General features: G+C 29.2%; 1 protein-coding gene across 1 annotated transcript in view; it reads right to left on the bottom strand.

The window, feature by feature from the left end:
* The window catches only part of LOC100165939, a 320821-nt gene that overhangs the window by 5835 nt on the left and 296688 nt on the right, over positions 1–18298 (bottom strand). The window contains exons 2-3 of the mRNA XM_008182315.3: positions 15930–16132; positions 3357–3492 (exon numbers count right to left, since the gene is read on the bottom strand). Of these exons, the coding sequence (XP_008180537.1) occupies positions 3357–3492; positions 15930–16132 (339 nt within the window). The remainder of the gene's footprint in view (positions 1–3356; positions 3493–15929; positions 16133–18298) is intronic.

Here is an 18298-nt window from a genome sequence, read left to right as displayed (position 1 = left end):
TTTTGTGGTTTAATTTTTTTTTAAACTAGTTTCAAAAAATATTGTCGCAACTCGGTGTCCAACGTCGACATCGTTAATCAGCCTATTCGAAAAACTTTTACTCGTTTTACAACTTTTTCTTGTCTAGCGATATTGCGAAATAACATTTCATTATAGAAGTTTGAAATGTCTATGAGAGGCATCGCAACTATCTGCCACCGGAACTTGTAAACGAAATATTTATTATCTCTGTCAAGTCGGAGAAGAGTGAGAAGACCAACCTAATTTCGACTTTTAGTCGGGAAAAAAGTTTTTTTGTTTCAAACGGGGATCATTAACTTTTGGACATTTATTTATAACAAAAAAAATATAGAACACTATGATAATGCGAACAAAATTTATAATATTAAAATAGGGTAACTCACAAAAAAATATAGAAATTATAAAAGAAATATCATCAGAGTTCAAAAAGATTAAAAATTCGGTACCGGTTTTTAAAATTTCCATTTTTTTAAATAAAGAACTTTTGGTTTCGTTACATCCTGGATGAATTAAAAACGATTACTATAACATTATTGTGCTAAATTTTATACAAATTGAAATAAGGTTTGGCGTAAAATTACAATGTAAAATTTTGGTAATTATAGTAGGTATATATACAGTAGGTACCACTACTTTTAGGTTCAAATTTATTTATGGATGTAACCATTGCTGTTTTCAAATGAAATGTAAGTACTACACACATAATTATCCTGAGCTGACGATTAACGTAGCGAGGTAGATTCTTAATATCCGGTTTCTGTATCCTGTCTGGATTATTTTTATTTGAATTTCCTTTAACTTTAAATCGTATTAAGTGTTACTACCAAAAACGACGTAAACCCACGCTGGCTAAAATTAAATAATTTACATAGCTACCTAGGTTGTCGGTATTATTTCCTTGGGAATTGTGATTAGGGAGCGAAAAAATCAATAGTTATACTATCTAAATATGATTTTATAATATTACAAAATTCACTATATCGTGAGTTATCTCATTGATGTCGGTTATGTTACTACGACACATTATGAAACATATTATGTTATCACGTTCAATAATTTTCAATCTAAAGACTATAAAACGTGTTATTAGGTACTTGGATTTGTATTTAAATGTTTTTAAAACATAGGTAATCAATAATAAATAACTTTAATTTGTAAAATTATTATCACACACATAGGTATAAGAAACATAATACATGACGTGTGGGTTTCTTAAAGCGTATCTTCTAAAGCGACCGAATCAAACATTATCAAGAGAGGGTAGGATGTTACTGTCCTGATCTTAACTTTTAAACCTAAAGGGTACCAGCTATAAAAGATAACACGACATTTTGTAACTTCAATAACATTTAATATAATAACGGTATCGTGCATCCATTACGTTTTGTTATAGGATACCTACTCTGTATTATTACCGGTAGGTATTTTAATGAAATGCCATCAAGCGGCAAGTCATATATATATACTGATTTATTTTCACGAAAAAAACGTAAGGAGTCATCGTGAAATCCATTGCAAAAGATAAATTCTGCTTACACGTGCGCACGCTCGCACACGCACACACGTATATTTATAGTTTTTTTTTTGTCCCCGGCAATAAACATTTAGAAACGTAATCGTAAACGTCGTAATGATCCTCCGCCGTTAGCGCATATAATTTACCAATCGAATCGATTCGGTCTACCTATATCTGTGAGATTACGCGCATAAGTGTATATCCACCGAGAGAGCGGTGCACATATATATATATATATATATATATACATATATTATATAAGTAATATACTTGTCTTCCACCTTCAGTTCGAGTGGTAGACAGTGGCGCGCTCGAGAGGGTCGGATTGAATTGGATCGCCGAGACAAAGGCGCGCCACCGAGTTAAACCAATTTGCACGTGCGACGACAATATTCTCGTATATATCGGGTTTTACGAGGCGCCGGGGACCGAAGACTACAGTGGATGTGTATTGTTCCCGGTCGTTTAAAACGCACTAAGGTTGAATAAATATTTGGTCGAGTACCCGGAGACTTTTACGTGTAATATATACTCTTAGGTCCTTCTCTCTGATCCTGCAGTATAATAAACGTGTAATAATATGCACCTCGTTGACGACGACGAAGACGATTGGGAGACGGAAGATAGTAACCTAAATACAATCGGCGACCATAAATGTTGTTCCTCTGGTAAAAATGTATTGTTTTTCCGTGGAACGGAACGAATCACAGACAATTACAACAAAAAAATCATCAAAGGAATTTTATAGTAGGTATACGGTTTAACGTCTTAATCATTATTCTACCTGGGTGAAATTCAGTTGACAGCGCATAAAATATAGAGCAGACGTTTTAAATTAATGAAATTTAATAATAGCTATGCACTGGTTAGTAGTCTGTAGTAGTAGTAGAATTTTGAATAACTCGACTATTGTTAAAAACAGTTCACGTCACCTTCTGAATTTAGTTTTTAATATTAGTATATTACTCATTTATCTACTCTTATATTAGCTTTATATAATATAACAAGTTATGATTCCGCGGCCACGACGTTACACTAAAAGGTAACTAATGTAAAACTTATACCTTTCTATGTAAGTCATCTCGACACAAATTTTGAAAATGTCCAATTACAAACTTTACATTTCATGAAATAATAAACTTTAAAACCTCGGCAGTTGGAAAATATATAAATATAGTGTAATTAATTATATTACGAGTTGATTATTGAAACGACAAATGTGCATGTGGCTATTGAGTGAATTTCATGATTCAGTGGTGTACATTAATTAAGCATTTATATTTTGCTCTCAACTTTAGTTGATAACAATTATTGATCTCTGTGGCTAAAAAACTTTTTATAGGGTTTAATTTTGAAGCATATCTCTTCTCCTGCGTATGATTTTACGGGTCAAACATAAGTGATTCGTTTGATTTCAAAGTATTGATATAAAAAATCGCAAAGCAAACAATAATTATTTATATTTTATGACGCAATAAAACGTAAAATCATTATCGTTTATATGAGGTAATATTTTATTCGGTTCCTTAGCCTTTTTAATGAATTTGTTTTATTTACGGACCCATAAATTTATTTGCTTACTACATTTTTCATCCTTAACGTTTGTGTTGATCTGTTAAAATTAATGATTTTTTTCTTCTTAAAACAAATAGCAGTTTAATCGACCGAGATAATATATTATTTTAAGTTTTACGAACAGTTTACATTTAAGTATAGCATTGAGTAGAATCTCTAGTTTTGAGTTTTAGATATTAGAAACATGTCATATAAATACGTTTAATTATTATTATAGCGTTGTCGACGATAAAACGAAACTTACCAACTGTAAGCATAGAGCTGTGATTGGTGACCGTTTGGAACGACGGCGCTTCAGCTGAGACTTCACAACGGTATTTGCCGCTACTCGCCAATTCCAGGGGCCTCAAAACAACGCTCTCTGCAGTCGACTGTTTCTCCTGAAATTATACAAACCGGTAGCGATGTTAGTATTATCTGTCAAATCGTCTACAATAAGCACACAAAACGCAAATTGTTCACGTTCTTTGGTATAAATCTAGTTATTGATTTTCAAAACGTGTATTGCATGTACCATGTGGCATACGTCTGTGGCAAGTATAGGTACAGGATACGTGACGAAAATACCACCGTAGAGTTAATAACGATAATAATAGTTATTATTCCTCTTATGGTATAATATCCACACACATATAATATGTCACACCATGTAGTAAGATCGCATTTAATTTACCGTCAAATGCGCGTGCTATAGTTTCTATTAAATTAAGACCGTGATAATGGCTTTGCGAGGCGCGCACCCTAATATTCAGAGTGTATAATAATATGTCGCCGGAAAATGCATATTAGTGGGTTCTTGCCAAACGTCTTTTAACCACTCCCATTGTAGCTACAACCAACCTTTTACCACATACCTAACCCGAATTCCCGATCTACAGCTGGATGGCTCATCACGTAACGTCGTTGTGTTATATGTAAAACACTCGTTTAATGAGTTGAATCACTTACATTCATCTCCTTTATGACGTATATTATAATACATTGTTATTGAAGTATATTATATTATATAATGTAAATCCACGTGGCGAATTATTTTCGCAGTGGATATGGTTTATGAAGCTCGCTAAAACAATGTCATAAAAAAAAACAAACAGTATCGATGCACAAAACTTTTTAACTACCCCGAACGCCACAGATGCCTTTTATTGATGATTTAGTCGGAGGGTTGTACATCCCCCACGAATAAATGTTTAAACATATCTTCTTTCAATGATGTTGTCATGTGTAATGTTGTTGTTCTATTATAATGTTAAATATATATATATATATATATATTGCACAATTGGTATGGCAACTTCTTTCTATCGGCCAATATAAGTTCACTCACTTTATTTTGGCATGTAAAATCACTTCTATCATGTAAATATATACATAATACACAAAAATATATTCGACGTCTAATTAATAAAACTGGTGGTTAAATGTTAAATTACGCATTATGTTAGGATTGTGTTTACCAATTTTATCATGGAACTATTGCACACCAGATGGCATAGAATACGAAAATAATACACAGAAAGTTACAATATTAAAGTAAAACAAAAAAATAAGTTAAGGGCAGATCAATAGGTTTCAGATCGTACTTGATGCGTGGATTGAAGAAAAAACAATTAAATGTATTACGTCCACCGTCGTTTGTTCAATGCACACATAAGATACAACACATAATATTATTCTGTTCCATAAAGAAACTTAAGCCTATAGACAAATCTAGACTGCTTCACTTTCTTGTAAAAATAAATATCAAATAAATATCAAGTTCCATGGTTAAATAAATATCAATAACTATATAATCAAGTATGAGTGTACAATAAAAATAATATATGAAAGTACTGAACTAATATAAATATTTTGTAACACGGCACTTTGTATATGCAATTTCACTACGGCAATGGTTTTTAAAATATTAGTGAACGTAATATGCCACGATAAACGGCTGTCGTAATAGATAAATCACTAATAATATGTAAGTACACATAATGCACAAGTTAAATGTTAACGGTTACATAATATTATAATAAAATGATAGATTATGATGTATTTGAAATACTCACTTACATAATATTCATGTCAAACACATACAGGTAACATTAAATGTTTAAAAATAATAATTCGACTATATTATAGGATTTTATTTCTACCAAAAAACTTGACAGTTATCATTATCACATCTCGAAAAATATGGTAAGTAATTTATCACGCTGTTATTCTTCCTTGAAGGATTTTTTTTTTTTAGTCTATTATTATAACAATTATATAATATAAACTATTCATTATGCCTATATTAAATTCGTTAAACTATATAGAATACAAACATTTAATTCAATCTCGTACAATGAAAAATCCGACCGAGTTATAATGATATAGTATATTTTGTCACCATCCGTAAATTATAGTAAACCGTGTACCGTTATCTTGATACACAAGCAGACGACTACTGTATAATTCAAAAATGGGAAGTGAAGGTGATTTCCGCAAACGAAAAATCAGGATGCTTGGATAATAAAAAAAGATATATAGTCCATTTATTTTGTTATTTTGAGTACACGTTCGATTAGTGCGACATTAAATCTAATGTAAATCAACCAAGTATGATTTCATGTAATATGTAGATTGAAAAAAATCTTATTTTATTTAAGATGGTATATTCTAATATATTTGCGTAATATCCGAATCAACGAGATTGTTTAGTTGATGAAGGTTCTGCTAAATCATTATACAGTATACAGAAATAAACTTTTAGGTACCTAAATTAAATCAAAATTGTATAAATGTATAGAATTTATATATATTTCGAGTAAAGTATACGTTTCTGCTATGAAATAACTTTTATATATACGCACTATACACATATACACAGGGTTTACTTTTAACACGGAAATCATTTTACCAGTCAATATACCTATTATTATACTACTATGATTTTTATTATAATAGACTTTAAATGTTTTTTTGACATAGCAATTTTTATATCTGTATTACTATTTTAAATGTCTACAAATGCTATTTTTCATATTTTATTGTTGGATTTGTTGATGTACAGTTAACACTTTTACCCATATTATAAAGAAAACTGAACTACCTAGTATTATTTATAACTTTATATGTCTATGAAATTTAAGTTTAGTTAAGATGTAGGTATAAGGTAAGACTTGTACACATTTATTTACTATTTTATTTAAAAATGTCCATCACAAATTTTTTTTGAGATATAATTACATGCATAAGAACTGTATTGAATTTCTTATTGTAAAATTAAATATGAATATTTTATTTTGGAGAGACCATTAAAATTATTGGATTTCATCAGTTATTTCCGAAGCGTAAATAAAACAACCTACGTAAAAATGAAACAATAGTGGACATGTGAAATATGTGCTAAACTGTTTAGATGAAGTCGATTTTTGTTATATTGTTTTAATTTATAAACCTATAATCTTAAAAAATTGAATTACATTCTAAAGAAATTCGATAGAGATGTTTTATATTACATTTATTTACTTGTCAAATGACGTATAATAAATTATAATTAAATAATAAATATAACATAATATATCAATAATTATCATTTTATAAACAAAATCGCTTAAAGTAAATATCTAAAATAACGATAAGAACAAAAATTAATGAATATCACTTTCAATATAAAAATAATTTATTTTTAAGATGTTTACTATGTTTGTTTAAATTAAACATTCTTTTTTATAATTGCGTTTTTATTGATGTTTTACAGTGATTATAAAAGCTTTTTGCAGGAAGAGTGTTTTGGGTTTTTCACCGAATGCATACTTTGCTTTTCAATGTTTCGATAAGTTTACTTTTCTTAAGATGTTTATCGATTAAAATGGTATTTTTCTTGATTTGATAGTATTTACAATATTTTAAAAAATTGAACCTCTTATTTTTTTTAACGAATTTTCCAGACGAGTGTTTATTTTTCCCAAGGATCAACTTCAATTTTCTTTAAAAATATATATTTGTATTTATTTTTTGAATTGATAACTTTGTGTTTAAATATACATTTTGTTTAATACACTTAAAATTACTTTCATTTTATAATATCTATTATATATAAATGCTCAGAGCGTTCATAATTGAATGAAAAATTAATTTCATTGAATTGGTTGCTTAGGTGATCACAAAAATCAGGTTGAATGTGGATTAGTTAGAAAATATAGTTCAAATTGAAAGAAGTTACATTTTCATATGTAATTCATGCATATAAAATATTTTAAAATTTTAATCATTCATTTTTGAGTATTTAGAATACTCTATTTAAGTTGCGAACATCAAATATATCATTTTATATTATTTCCTTTAAATTGTAACGTGTCTAAAACTTCAACTTATATATTAGTATAATAGAATAGTAAAATAGTAGTATAGTAAAATTACTGTATGCAGACGTCATAAGACACTTGTTGGTTCTTAAAACGACTGACCCAAGAGAAATAAAACGAAATCATCGAAGACAAAACTCAAATAATATGATTCTCTTGTAATGTTATATTTATAACTGTATGTGTATGTTAATATTATACGAACTGAAATTGAAAATTCCACGCAACAATAGTGATATTATAAAGATGTATAAGCACGCCACCGATAAAATGGAAAAATCAGGTACGCATACATACCTACTTTTGGAGTGAAAAAAAAACGACATAAAAAGCAACGGTCAAGTCTTCATTTATATTTAACTCGGAGTGCGTGTTTTTTTTTCTTTTGCTCATTTTTTTTCACGTTTTTCATCCTTTTTCCGATGGATTTAACGGGGTGCTTGTGTATATGTGCTGCGTGCTCGGTGACGGGGGTGTGTTTGCGTTTGGCGAGGGCTCTAAAAGGAGCGACGACATCATGAATATGTTTGCGCACGAACCCGCATTAGCCTAAACCTACGTATATATTGTACGGACGAGTTTTCAGGATTTATTTTATTTTTGTGTACAATATATACTCCTTATATTCAATATGTGTTTACTACCCCCGAAACCATCCTCCAACCGGCACCACCACCTTCACAGATATTATAACTTTGTGGGTCATACACCCCCGTTATATACAACAATTGAGCATTAATATAGCAAGTAACGTCGACATGCTCCGAACTGACCATGCGTGGGAAAACACAATTGGAGATGTGCCGTTATAGTATAATAAAACGTTGAATGTTTGAGAAAATCGATAAACTATTTTACCATATTATAAAGAACACGTCTTAATAGCAATGATAAGTCCACTATGTATAAATTGTAAATAATTTTGAAAAAAATACTTTTTCTCTCTACTCTATTCGAGAGTAAGCAAAAGTACGTCATGGAGAAGTTAAAAAAATATATTTCATTGTGCTTATAAATTTTTATAAAATCTCAATATTTCTGTTTTAATTTTATGTTATCAGCTGAATCATCATCTTATTTCGATAAATATTTAAAATAATCTGATTCAATGCATCTTATGTATCTATGATAAGTTTGCGCACCAATCTATTAAGTTTATTCACTTTTGTATAATGTCTTGAATCTATACGGAAATAGAACAATATTCCTGAACGAAAACAGATCACTTATTTAATGCACGGATGCGTAGTTTCATGTTGGATATTTTTGAGAACATTTTTTATGACCTATTATTGTTTTTCAAAGACATCGTGACGTTTATAATGGACAAATAAAAATTGACACGAAATAGACTGAAAAATATTGCATTATGTTAGTAAATCATTTTTTATCCAACGAATTTATGATTTTTTTTTTTTGTGTAAGCTGCATTTATAGTTTCTAATTACAAGTTGAAACACAAGAGAGTGATAAATGTTTAACATTTTTCAATTAATTGTTAGCATGATTATAAAGCATTGAGGTGATAACTAAGCCCCGTTTTGCCCTATACGGAACTTTAAAAAACAGTTTTAGAAATAATAGTTTATGAGCTCACTATTAAGTTTTTTTCAAAACTTTTATTTTTAAATTATAGTTTTATATAAATATATTTGATTATTATCAAATATTTTTCATTCGTCCTTCTTTATGTCATTGAATTGAATCACCCCTGCACAAAGTTGTATTGGTATGGATCTATCATGCCTTGTCAACTTACATATATATTTTTTAAGTATATCAGGCCTAAGATAAAATGTTTTAGCGTTGAAACTTTAAATAGACTATATAAAACAGTTTATAAAGCATAGGTCTCGTTTCTCAAAATATTTTAAAATAAAATAATTTATTTTTATGAGTTAGAAGTAATAACTTGTCATATTTTTCATTGTAATTTAAACCTATTTACACATTTTTATTTCTATTTCATTTATACTAATACGTGTAGTTTGGGGTGAATATTATTAAGTATTAAACGTTAGTGTGTATATAATTTATGTATAATGTGGAAGCTATATGAAATAAAAACTGTATTGGCCATATTATTTTATTTTATTATAAAGTATATTTAAATTGATGCAAATAAAACCTTAAAACTTCTCACATAAAAAAACCACAGAAGTTCAATTGAAAATGGCAACAATGTGTGTGCTTCAGATGTACATATATTTACATAACATATTATATGTTATGTTCATTGTGTACTTATTTATGGAACCAATGTGACGGCGATATTAATTTAAACCAAGAAATAATAGGAAATTAAATATACTACTGCCGTTATAATAAACGGCCGTAGTTAATCATCCCTTGTGGGCTGACCGTAGTTTAATGTTTAATTATACGTTTGCGCTTAATATGGTATAGTATTATAAAACGTGTTGGGTTTTGAAAAAACCACCAAACGAAGTAAATCGTAAATGCTGATCGACAGAATTTAAAATTACTGTTTATATACGCACACAAATTATGCACAATGTACACAATGCACATATTATAATATATTTTCAATATAATTATTAAACGCGTGTTAGGTACCTATAGTATAATATATATATATTATGATAAAGTCAAAGTAAAAATTATAAAAAAATTATTATAATATTATGTTTTAGAATTGTAAATGTTTAGAACGCTGATAAGTACCAATAATCATAGTGACGAATACATTATGACAAATTTTTTTTTTATTTTTAAATTTATATTTCACATTTTTTTTTATTACCTCTTTTAGTTTTAATTCATATTAAAACTCACATACCATGCATTTATACGAAACTATAAATAATTGAATGTGTTTACTGACGAAATGAATAGACCATTATGAAGTTTCGAAATAATGAAGATGAATTTCTGTTAATTAAGTTTAAGAGGTCAATTTCAAATTAATTGAATTATTTTTAAAAGGTACACTTGGATATTTTACTCTCGTAGCATCATTGCAATAGTTAAATAGGGTTTCGCCGCGAATTTGATTATAAACAGAAAACTTCATAATTTATAATTAATTAGTTCGAGTCAATATTTTAACGTAAGTGTCATAAGTATGATAAGTTATTTAAATACGTTTGTGTAAAATATTATTGTTGTACAAAATGCACGTGAATACAACTAGTTTGCTAACGAATAAAGTTTTAAAGCAATTTATGAACACAGATGTACACCTATATTTAGTATTTAGCAGTGAGATAAACTTTAAAATCATACCCTAAGCTATATTTTATGGTTATTTAACAAATTCACGGCAATTATCGTTAACTAGATATTTTTGTGATATATTTGTTGAACCTAATTGGCCGGGTCTTGAATTCGTAGTTATGCTAAGCCACTACAACATGTAACTGTTTAAGAGTTAAATATCTTAAATTAAATGGGTTTATTGTTAAACATAATATACACTGATGAAATTAAAATTTTAGTATAATATGATGACGATAACAATATATTATGTTTAAACGATTTGTATCTCGAAATTGGTTGGGCAAATCTAACTAACCGTGAACTATACGCATTATAAGTATTCGACACATAAGACCAGTTGACCAGCTGGTTTAACCACAAAAAATAGGACGGTTAAATATTTTTTTTATATCGTCTTTATTCGAGGTCTTTTCAAGGTAATCCTCGGAGGCGTTTAAATGGAGACGTTCAAATGGTGGGAGATCTTTTAAATTTATAATAGGTAATAATAAAAAAAGAAACAATAAATAAATATAATTATATTAATACTAGATAACGTGAAACCAAAAAAAAAAGATAAAATAAAATAAATAATAACTAATTCTTTTTTAGCACCTAATTTATTAACTTCAAATCGGTAGTGTCATTATAATACCAATGTATTTTCTTTTAAAACATTTTTTTATTGTACTTAACTGTAAAAAATATTATATATTATATTGTTTCTCAACAGAAGAAAAGTAAAATTAAAATCCACAGTGATTACGATTACCACACATAATATTTAAATTGTACGTTGAAACGGCAGTAGTATTATACATATGACTATGTATTGTATCTATAATATATTACAATATAGAGGTAGATGTGGTGTGGAGACTGGATATTAAATTATTATCACGTCGTTGTTGGATGGTTTCTATTTTCTCCCAAATATAAACTTCCCTACCCCTACTGCCAACCTACAACTATTTCTCATATGTGCGTCATAATAAAATATTCAAGAAAAAAAAAAAAAGAAAAAAATATTCATGGTATTATTTTAGTAGGTGTACAGTACATACCCTTTACCCAGTGTATAAACAATCGTGTTTTTTTTTACCATAATTTTAGTTTAACAAGAATTTGTCAATGTAATGATTTTATGCGTTTCTATACTTACTATAGGTATTTACATAATATATATACAGAGTTTGGCAACAACTACTATTTTCACGAAAAATACAATGTAATAATATAATAAGTAAAGTAGTATCTTTAACAATTTTCTCGAAAAGTCTTAACGTTCATGGAAATATATTTTACTTTGAATAATTTGAAGTTATTCCAAAACAATATTTTTACTAATTTTTTAGTTTTGTTATCTATTCGTAATCCAATCAGTAAATTCTTCACATTAATCGTATTAATATCCACAGACTACTTGATCATGGGTTTTAATTTTAGAGGATTTTTATAGAAAAAGAAAATTAGCAAAATCGATTAAGTAGGTACCGTTATAAAAACAAAAAAATATGATTCATAACACAGTTACAATAATTTATTGCTATAAGAAAACTGATAACGTTTATTTTTACCACAACTTGTAACTTGCGTTTAAGTGCATCTTCAATAAGTCACCGATTCCACCAAATTATCAAGTAAATAAAAAATAAAAAAATGTGACTCTGAAATGATAATTTTCATTTCGTGTATTTTTGGTACCTATAGGTAATCGCTATAGCCTAAATGCACCCGTTTACATCAAAATACTGGCTAATGTTTTCAACATATTTTTAAAGTATTTTCGTTGTGCGTTTACCCTTTCCCCTTACTCGTTTGGGTAAACTGCCAATAACGTAAGCATAATACTCGTCATCTTTGCACCACGAGCCTTTTAACCCAATTTCACCACAGAATTTCGATATTTTTATAAGCCACGTGTATTGCACTTATCGACGGCGGCGTGTACAAACAAGTTTATATAATAATATATAATATAATAATAAATTATTACGCCACGTGAAGAACAAAACGTGGGTCTGCGGATTACCATCGGGCGCGGTTGGGTGGTATAGGAGAAAGCCCGAATGACGACGAAACTGCGTAATATATCTGTATATACAGCGGGGTGGAAAAAAATGGATGGGTGGGCACACGCGCCGGCGGGGTCTCCGGAAAATTGTATGTTTTAGGCGAGGCGCGAACGTTTTTGCGCACGCTGTACAAAACGGGCATTAATTTTCCGGGCCAAAACGTTCGCGTTCCATCATTCCGCGCACAAATCTGACAACAACACCTGGCGCGGCCCGAGACTAATTGACGCGCGGCCGCCACCGCCAAGGGTGTATTTTTTTTGCCCCCACCCAGCGGTATAACTCGGCCACCGGTCGAAGGCTGCACGCGCTCCCGGACTGGGGACTTGAAGAAAAAAATTGCATTTTTTCCTTCGGTCGCCTCCGGTTTCACTCCCGAAGCCAATACCGCGCTTTAGTCCATCTAGACAGTTACGCGATCGCGGTGATAATTTGGTTTTTGTAATTTTTTATTTTTTTTTCTGACGACGTAAGACTACCACCGATTTATAATAATAATAATAATAATAATATGTAATCGCGTATTCGTGAATCCGATCGGATTCAGAGGAAACTCGAGACGAATCCATATTAATTATACGGCACTACTAGAATATTCTTTGACCCGATAAACCTACCGCGCCGAAATCTATTAATTATTGTATTATACCTAATATATGCATATTGAATACGTAATTTAATATATTATATATGTATATAATTGGTAAAGGGTATATTTCGAGAATTTAACAATAATATTACACTCCAGTCATACATTCGAACATGACATATCTTTCAGACACGCGCTGTACATTAGTTTTCATCCCGTTTTCATCTCTATTATACATCTCACTGTGGCAAGTGTTTTGGTGTCTGGGAATTTTTTAATAATTCATGTTGATTTAAAATTTTATCAACAAGTTACTTGTGTCTCTTTATTGCATAAGATTTTTTTTTTTTTAAATAGTTCCTATTCAAATTTTTTTGCTTGACATAATTGGAATTTATTAGGGCGAAAGTCATCATATTAAATTCCTATAAACAATTGTCATATTTTATACATCTTATTACATGATAAAAAACGAATAACTGACATTAAATATAGTATAGATAAAAATAAGTTTTGTTAGATATTTACAGTACTTAGTAATTTATTGTTGTTATACCTATATGTATGCCATCATCCGGCGAGGAGTTACTCCGTAAATACATACATATTATATTGAATTCGTATAATTTTTCAAGATAGAGGTATAAAGTATAAACACTAAAAATAATTGAGAAATGTTTTACTTTTTGGATGGAATATAATAATATGTACCGAAAATATACTTATACTTAAACTGTAGTATATAATCATGTATAAGTTAGAGCAAAAAGAGCACTTTTCATGATTAACTATAACAATTTTTCACGTTAGCTTTTAGATGATTTTTAAATTATCAATTTTGTACATGAAACGATAAGTCTGACTCGTGTACGAACCTATCTAGGTATTGGTGGGCTTAACTTATATTTATTTTAATTTCTTTGATAATATTTCGTTATTTGTTATTTTTCTAAATAGTTTATAATCAATTCTTAGACACTCAAATGTTAACTAAATCTTCAACGTTATGTCGAAGAATAGTAAATTTTCAGTTTCTTCTGAGGCACTATAAATTGAATTGATATACATTGCATTTAAATAAGTTTCAATTCATTGAAGAGTTTACAATCCAGACTAGATAATAAAACAATTGACCTATATAATGATATGTTTGGTTTGTTTCCTCTTTGATGAACAAAAAAAAAAAAATACGTTATTTTCTCGACAAGAACAAAATCTTTGAACAAAGTATGTCAACACTGATTGTAAACTATACTTGTGCAGTTCAATTCCACTTTCTTTTTTTCATTTCGTTTGTTTGCTTCGGGACAGTCAGTGTTTAAGTATTGCGGTTTTAATTTAAGACTTATATTTGTTATAATAGAGTAGACAGGACAGATTTAGTGTACTCTTGTTTTTATGAAGAGAATCATGAATTATAAAAACAAAACACAATTACGGAAGGTAAAGATGAACTCGACCACAGTAAAAATATGTTTAATCAAATGAATAACTTTAATAATGGGCGACTGAAGCTGTAACGAGTGGAATGTAAATGTAACGAATTTCAAAACTGTGCTCAAATAAATAAAAAAATGTCATTCATTGCTTGATATAAACGAAATAAATCATACGATTATAATATTATTTGAGTTTTGTAATTTTCTTTTTCGGTCAACACATATTTTGCTGTTAACAACTTGTTTTGTCAGTTCATTTGGGATTAAAACTATATAAATGTAGACACTGCACGATATGAGAAAAAAAGAACGAATAGCATTTTAGTATAGTTTAATACAGTTTTTATAATGTTATAATCTGTAGGTAGAGAAATGGTTTTTTTGTTATTTTTTTTTTTTGTTATTCAACATTTACCAATGGACCGGCAGCTAAAGTCATTTGTATGCTTTATGGGGTAATTATGGAATTCGAATTTGTTACTGTAAGTTGTAGAACTATTGGGTTTTAGGTTTTGGAGCTCGGCGCGCTCTAACGCGGCGGTGGTCGGTAACACGGTAGTCGAATCTATTACGTGCGACATTAGAGACCGATACCCGGAGCCGAACGCATTAAGCCAGCTTCCACAAAAGTTCTGTACAAACTCCAACGGCAAAAGTTGCATTAACAACATTTTTCATTAGAATTTAAATGATATCGATTTCAAAATTACTTCGTCCGCGTGTTTTATTCTGGTTCTATTTTAAACAACGCAATCATATCGTACACGCGTATTATTTCCAACGTTTTGGTATTTTCTTACACACATTCAGCTGTTGCATTATTAATACCTAACAATATTAAATGCAAGGATGCCTCGTAAATTCAATGCAATATTGGGTTATTTTTTTTCTTAAATGTTGTTTACGTTTATGGAGTAAATATATGACGTACATACGTTAAAATATTTAATAGTGAATGTTGCAGGTTAAAAACTAACGTATCGCAATTCTTTGTGCCGAGATTAAATACACGCATTCATACGAACATAATATGTATTCGAAACACGGTGGAAATATTTTACGTCACACACGGAATATTCACTGCAATATTCTTCAGGGATAAAAAACAGAAACGAAAATAAAAATATGGGTGTATTATAAAATTAATGTACTTACATCAACGTGCACTCCCGTAACATCAAATACTTGTACTTCTGGAGATTCCCCGGGCAGGAATCTATAAAACTCGTTCCCATCTTTGTACCATTTTACAGTGTACAATTTTTCACCCTGTAGGTCATATTTGCACTCTAGTCTTGTGCTGTTTCCCACGAGAGTATGTTCCTCGATTTTCAACTCCGTGAGTCTGAGGCAAAATGCTGAAAAAAATTAACATATTTTAACAAGAAAAAATTATTTATATTTATTCGTTTTAGAACTAAAAAATACAATACAGCCTAAATCATTATCATGGGATTGTGTTTAGATAAATGTTCCTGTTGGGATTTATGAATGACGATTGTAAATGGGCAAACATTTCTAATTAAATTATTAATGGGTATAATAACATTGATAAAATAGATGGACACAAATACTCCGTTAATAGTGCAGATTGTCAAAGCTTTGGAAAATATTTCAATGAAAACGAATTTTTAGATTAAACAACCACGCACGGTAATAAAAAGAAATGCGGTAAATATGATTTGACACAGCTGCTTTTTTAAAAATTAATTTAAAATTTTGTTTTCTTTCCGACACACTTATAAAGTGACGAAAGAACGTAGGATATTATATGGAAAATTACTTGAAAACCTTGTATGTAGTAGAAGAGATTCTCGATAGGTGTACGTTACATACGCGATCACTTAACCCATATTACACAGTTTTATATAAAACCTAAAAATGGGTCATAATAATATTATGTCGCGGAAAATATTGCACTGCTCCATTAATATGACGTACATATATAACTTTATTTTTAACTATGTCAATAATTAAACATATTTAAAGACAGTCTATTTAGTCTATACATGTTAAGGTTATTATTTTGTTCTTATTTCAGATAATATTTTGAATGCATTTTAATTATTATCACCTATACATAATAATTATTTTTAAGAGTGAAAAAATGTGTATCAATTTAAACTTGTTATTTTATTTTAATATTCTGTTTTGTAGATATTATTATAGTACCTACATTAGGTTATACGTATATTTAATTGCAAATAGTAAAGTATAGCTAAGTAAACTTATTAAATTTTCCTTCAAATTTGTATGCCATGTTTATGTATAGAATAATAAATTATAAATCATATTATTATTGGATCTTATTCTGTGAGTGTAAATGTATTCATTATTGTCGAGTTATATAATATAACATTATTATGTACTAAATAAAAGTAAAAACGTATAAATTAAAATCGATAATATTGTAGAGTTCAAAATGTCCACATTTCACTCTTGTGTTAAAATTAAGTAAGGAATGCGATTTGTTATCGTAGGTTATTTATGATGTTTTACTATACATTTATTAATTGTCAGTATTTAATTAATAATTTTCTTTTTTTTGATATATTATAATATTCTAACCTACCTTTTACTGGTAGAATACCTAACGTTTACGAAAATAATATATTTATATTATATTAAGATAATACTCATCTGAAACTTACAATAATATAATCACTGAAAAGTCAATAAAATATGATATTTATTCACACATATCGGACATATACGATAATATGAATGTACCTGTAGGTAGTATATTATGTGATATCATAAGCGTTACGCATCAAAACTTTACGCAACGTACAATAATTTACATAACCCATTATGATTTTTATATATTATGTGACATTTGCGATGGTTTATTATTATAACAAATATTATTCAACGCGAACAGTCTTGTGGGCACTTTGAAAAATACATAAATAACACTATTAGAGATAAATTCATCGTCGCGGACAGTGAATTATTTCCGAAATTCGGATACAAGAAAATAAGATAAAATAAAAATGTTATACTACCTATCTATATACTGTGCGCAGTGACCTTTTTTGTGTGATTATAATTTTAGATAATTCCATCTCCGGTATAATGCATAACAAACAAGGAAAAGACAAAGAAAAAAACCCATCATAGCTTGCATATTATTTTTTACACGTGCAACTATCTGGAACACGATGGAAGTTATTAAAAGAACAAAGTGTTTTCCCATATCAAATAATATAATATTCAAAATTACGACCGTCATAATAATATTATTATCATCGTTGTATAATAATAATAATAATAATAATAATAATAATAATAATAATAATACTATAATATACTTTTGTATTACGCACAGACAAACACGGCGCTCTGTGCTGGCAATATGTGTACATCCATGCGTAGGTATATCGCTAAATTAGTTCAAGCAAGCACAATAAAAACAACAAAAAAAAGGTGGGTAAGTGGATGTCGCTCTGCTTTACAGTAGTTACAAGTGGGTCACTGTATAATGGATAGTATTAAATTTGAATTCATGATATAATATCACTGTA

The sequence above is a fragment of the Acyrthosiphon pisum genome, chromosome A2 (genome assembly GCF_005508785.2).
Source record: "Acyrthosiphon pisum isolate AL4f chromosome A2, pea_aphid_22Mar2018_4r6ur, whole genome shotgun sequence".
Lineage (NCBI taxonomy): Eukaryota > Metazoa > Arthropoda > Insecta > Hemiptera > Aphididae > Acyrthosiphon > Acyrthosiphon pisum.
Note: the sequence above shows the minus strand (reverse complement) of the source record. Positions and strands in the feature narration are given on the sequence as shown.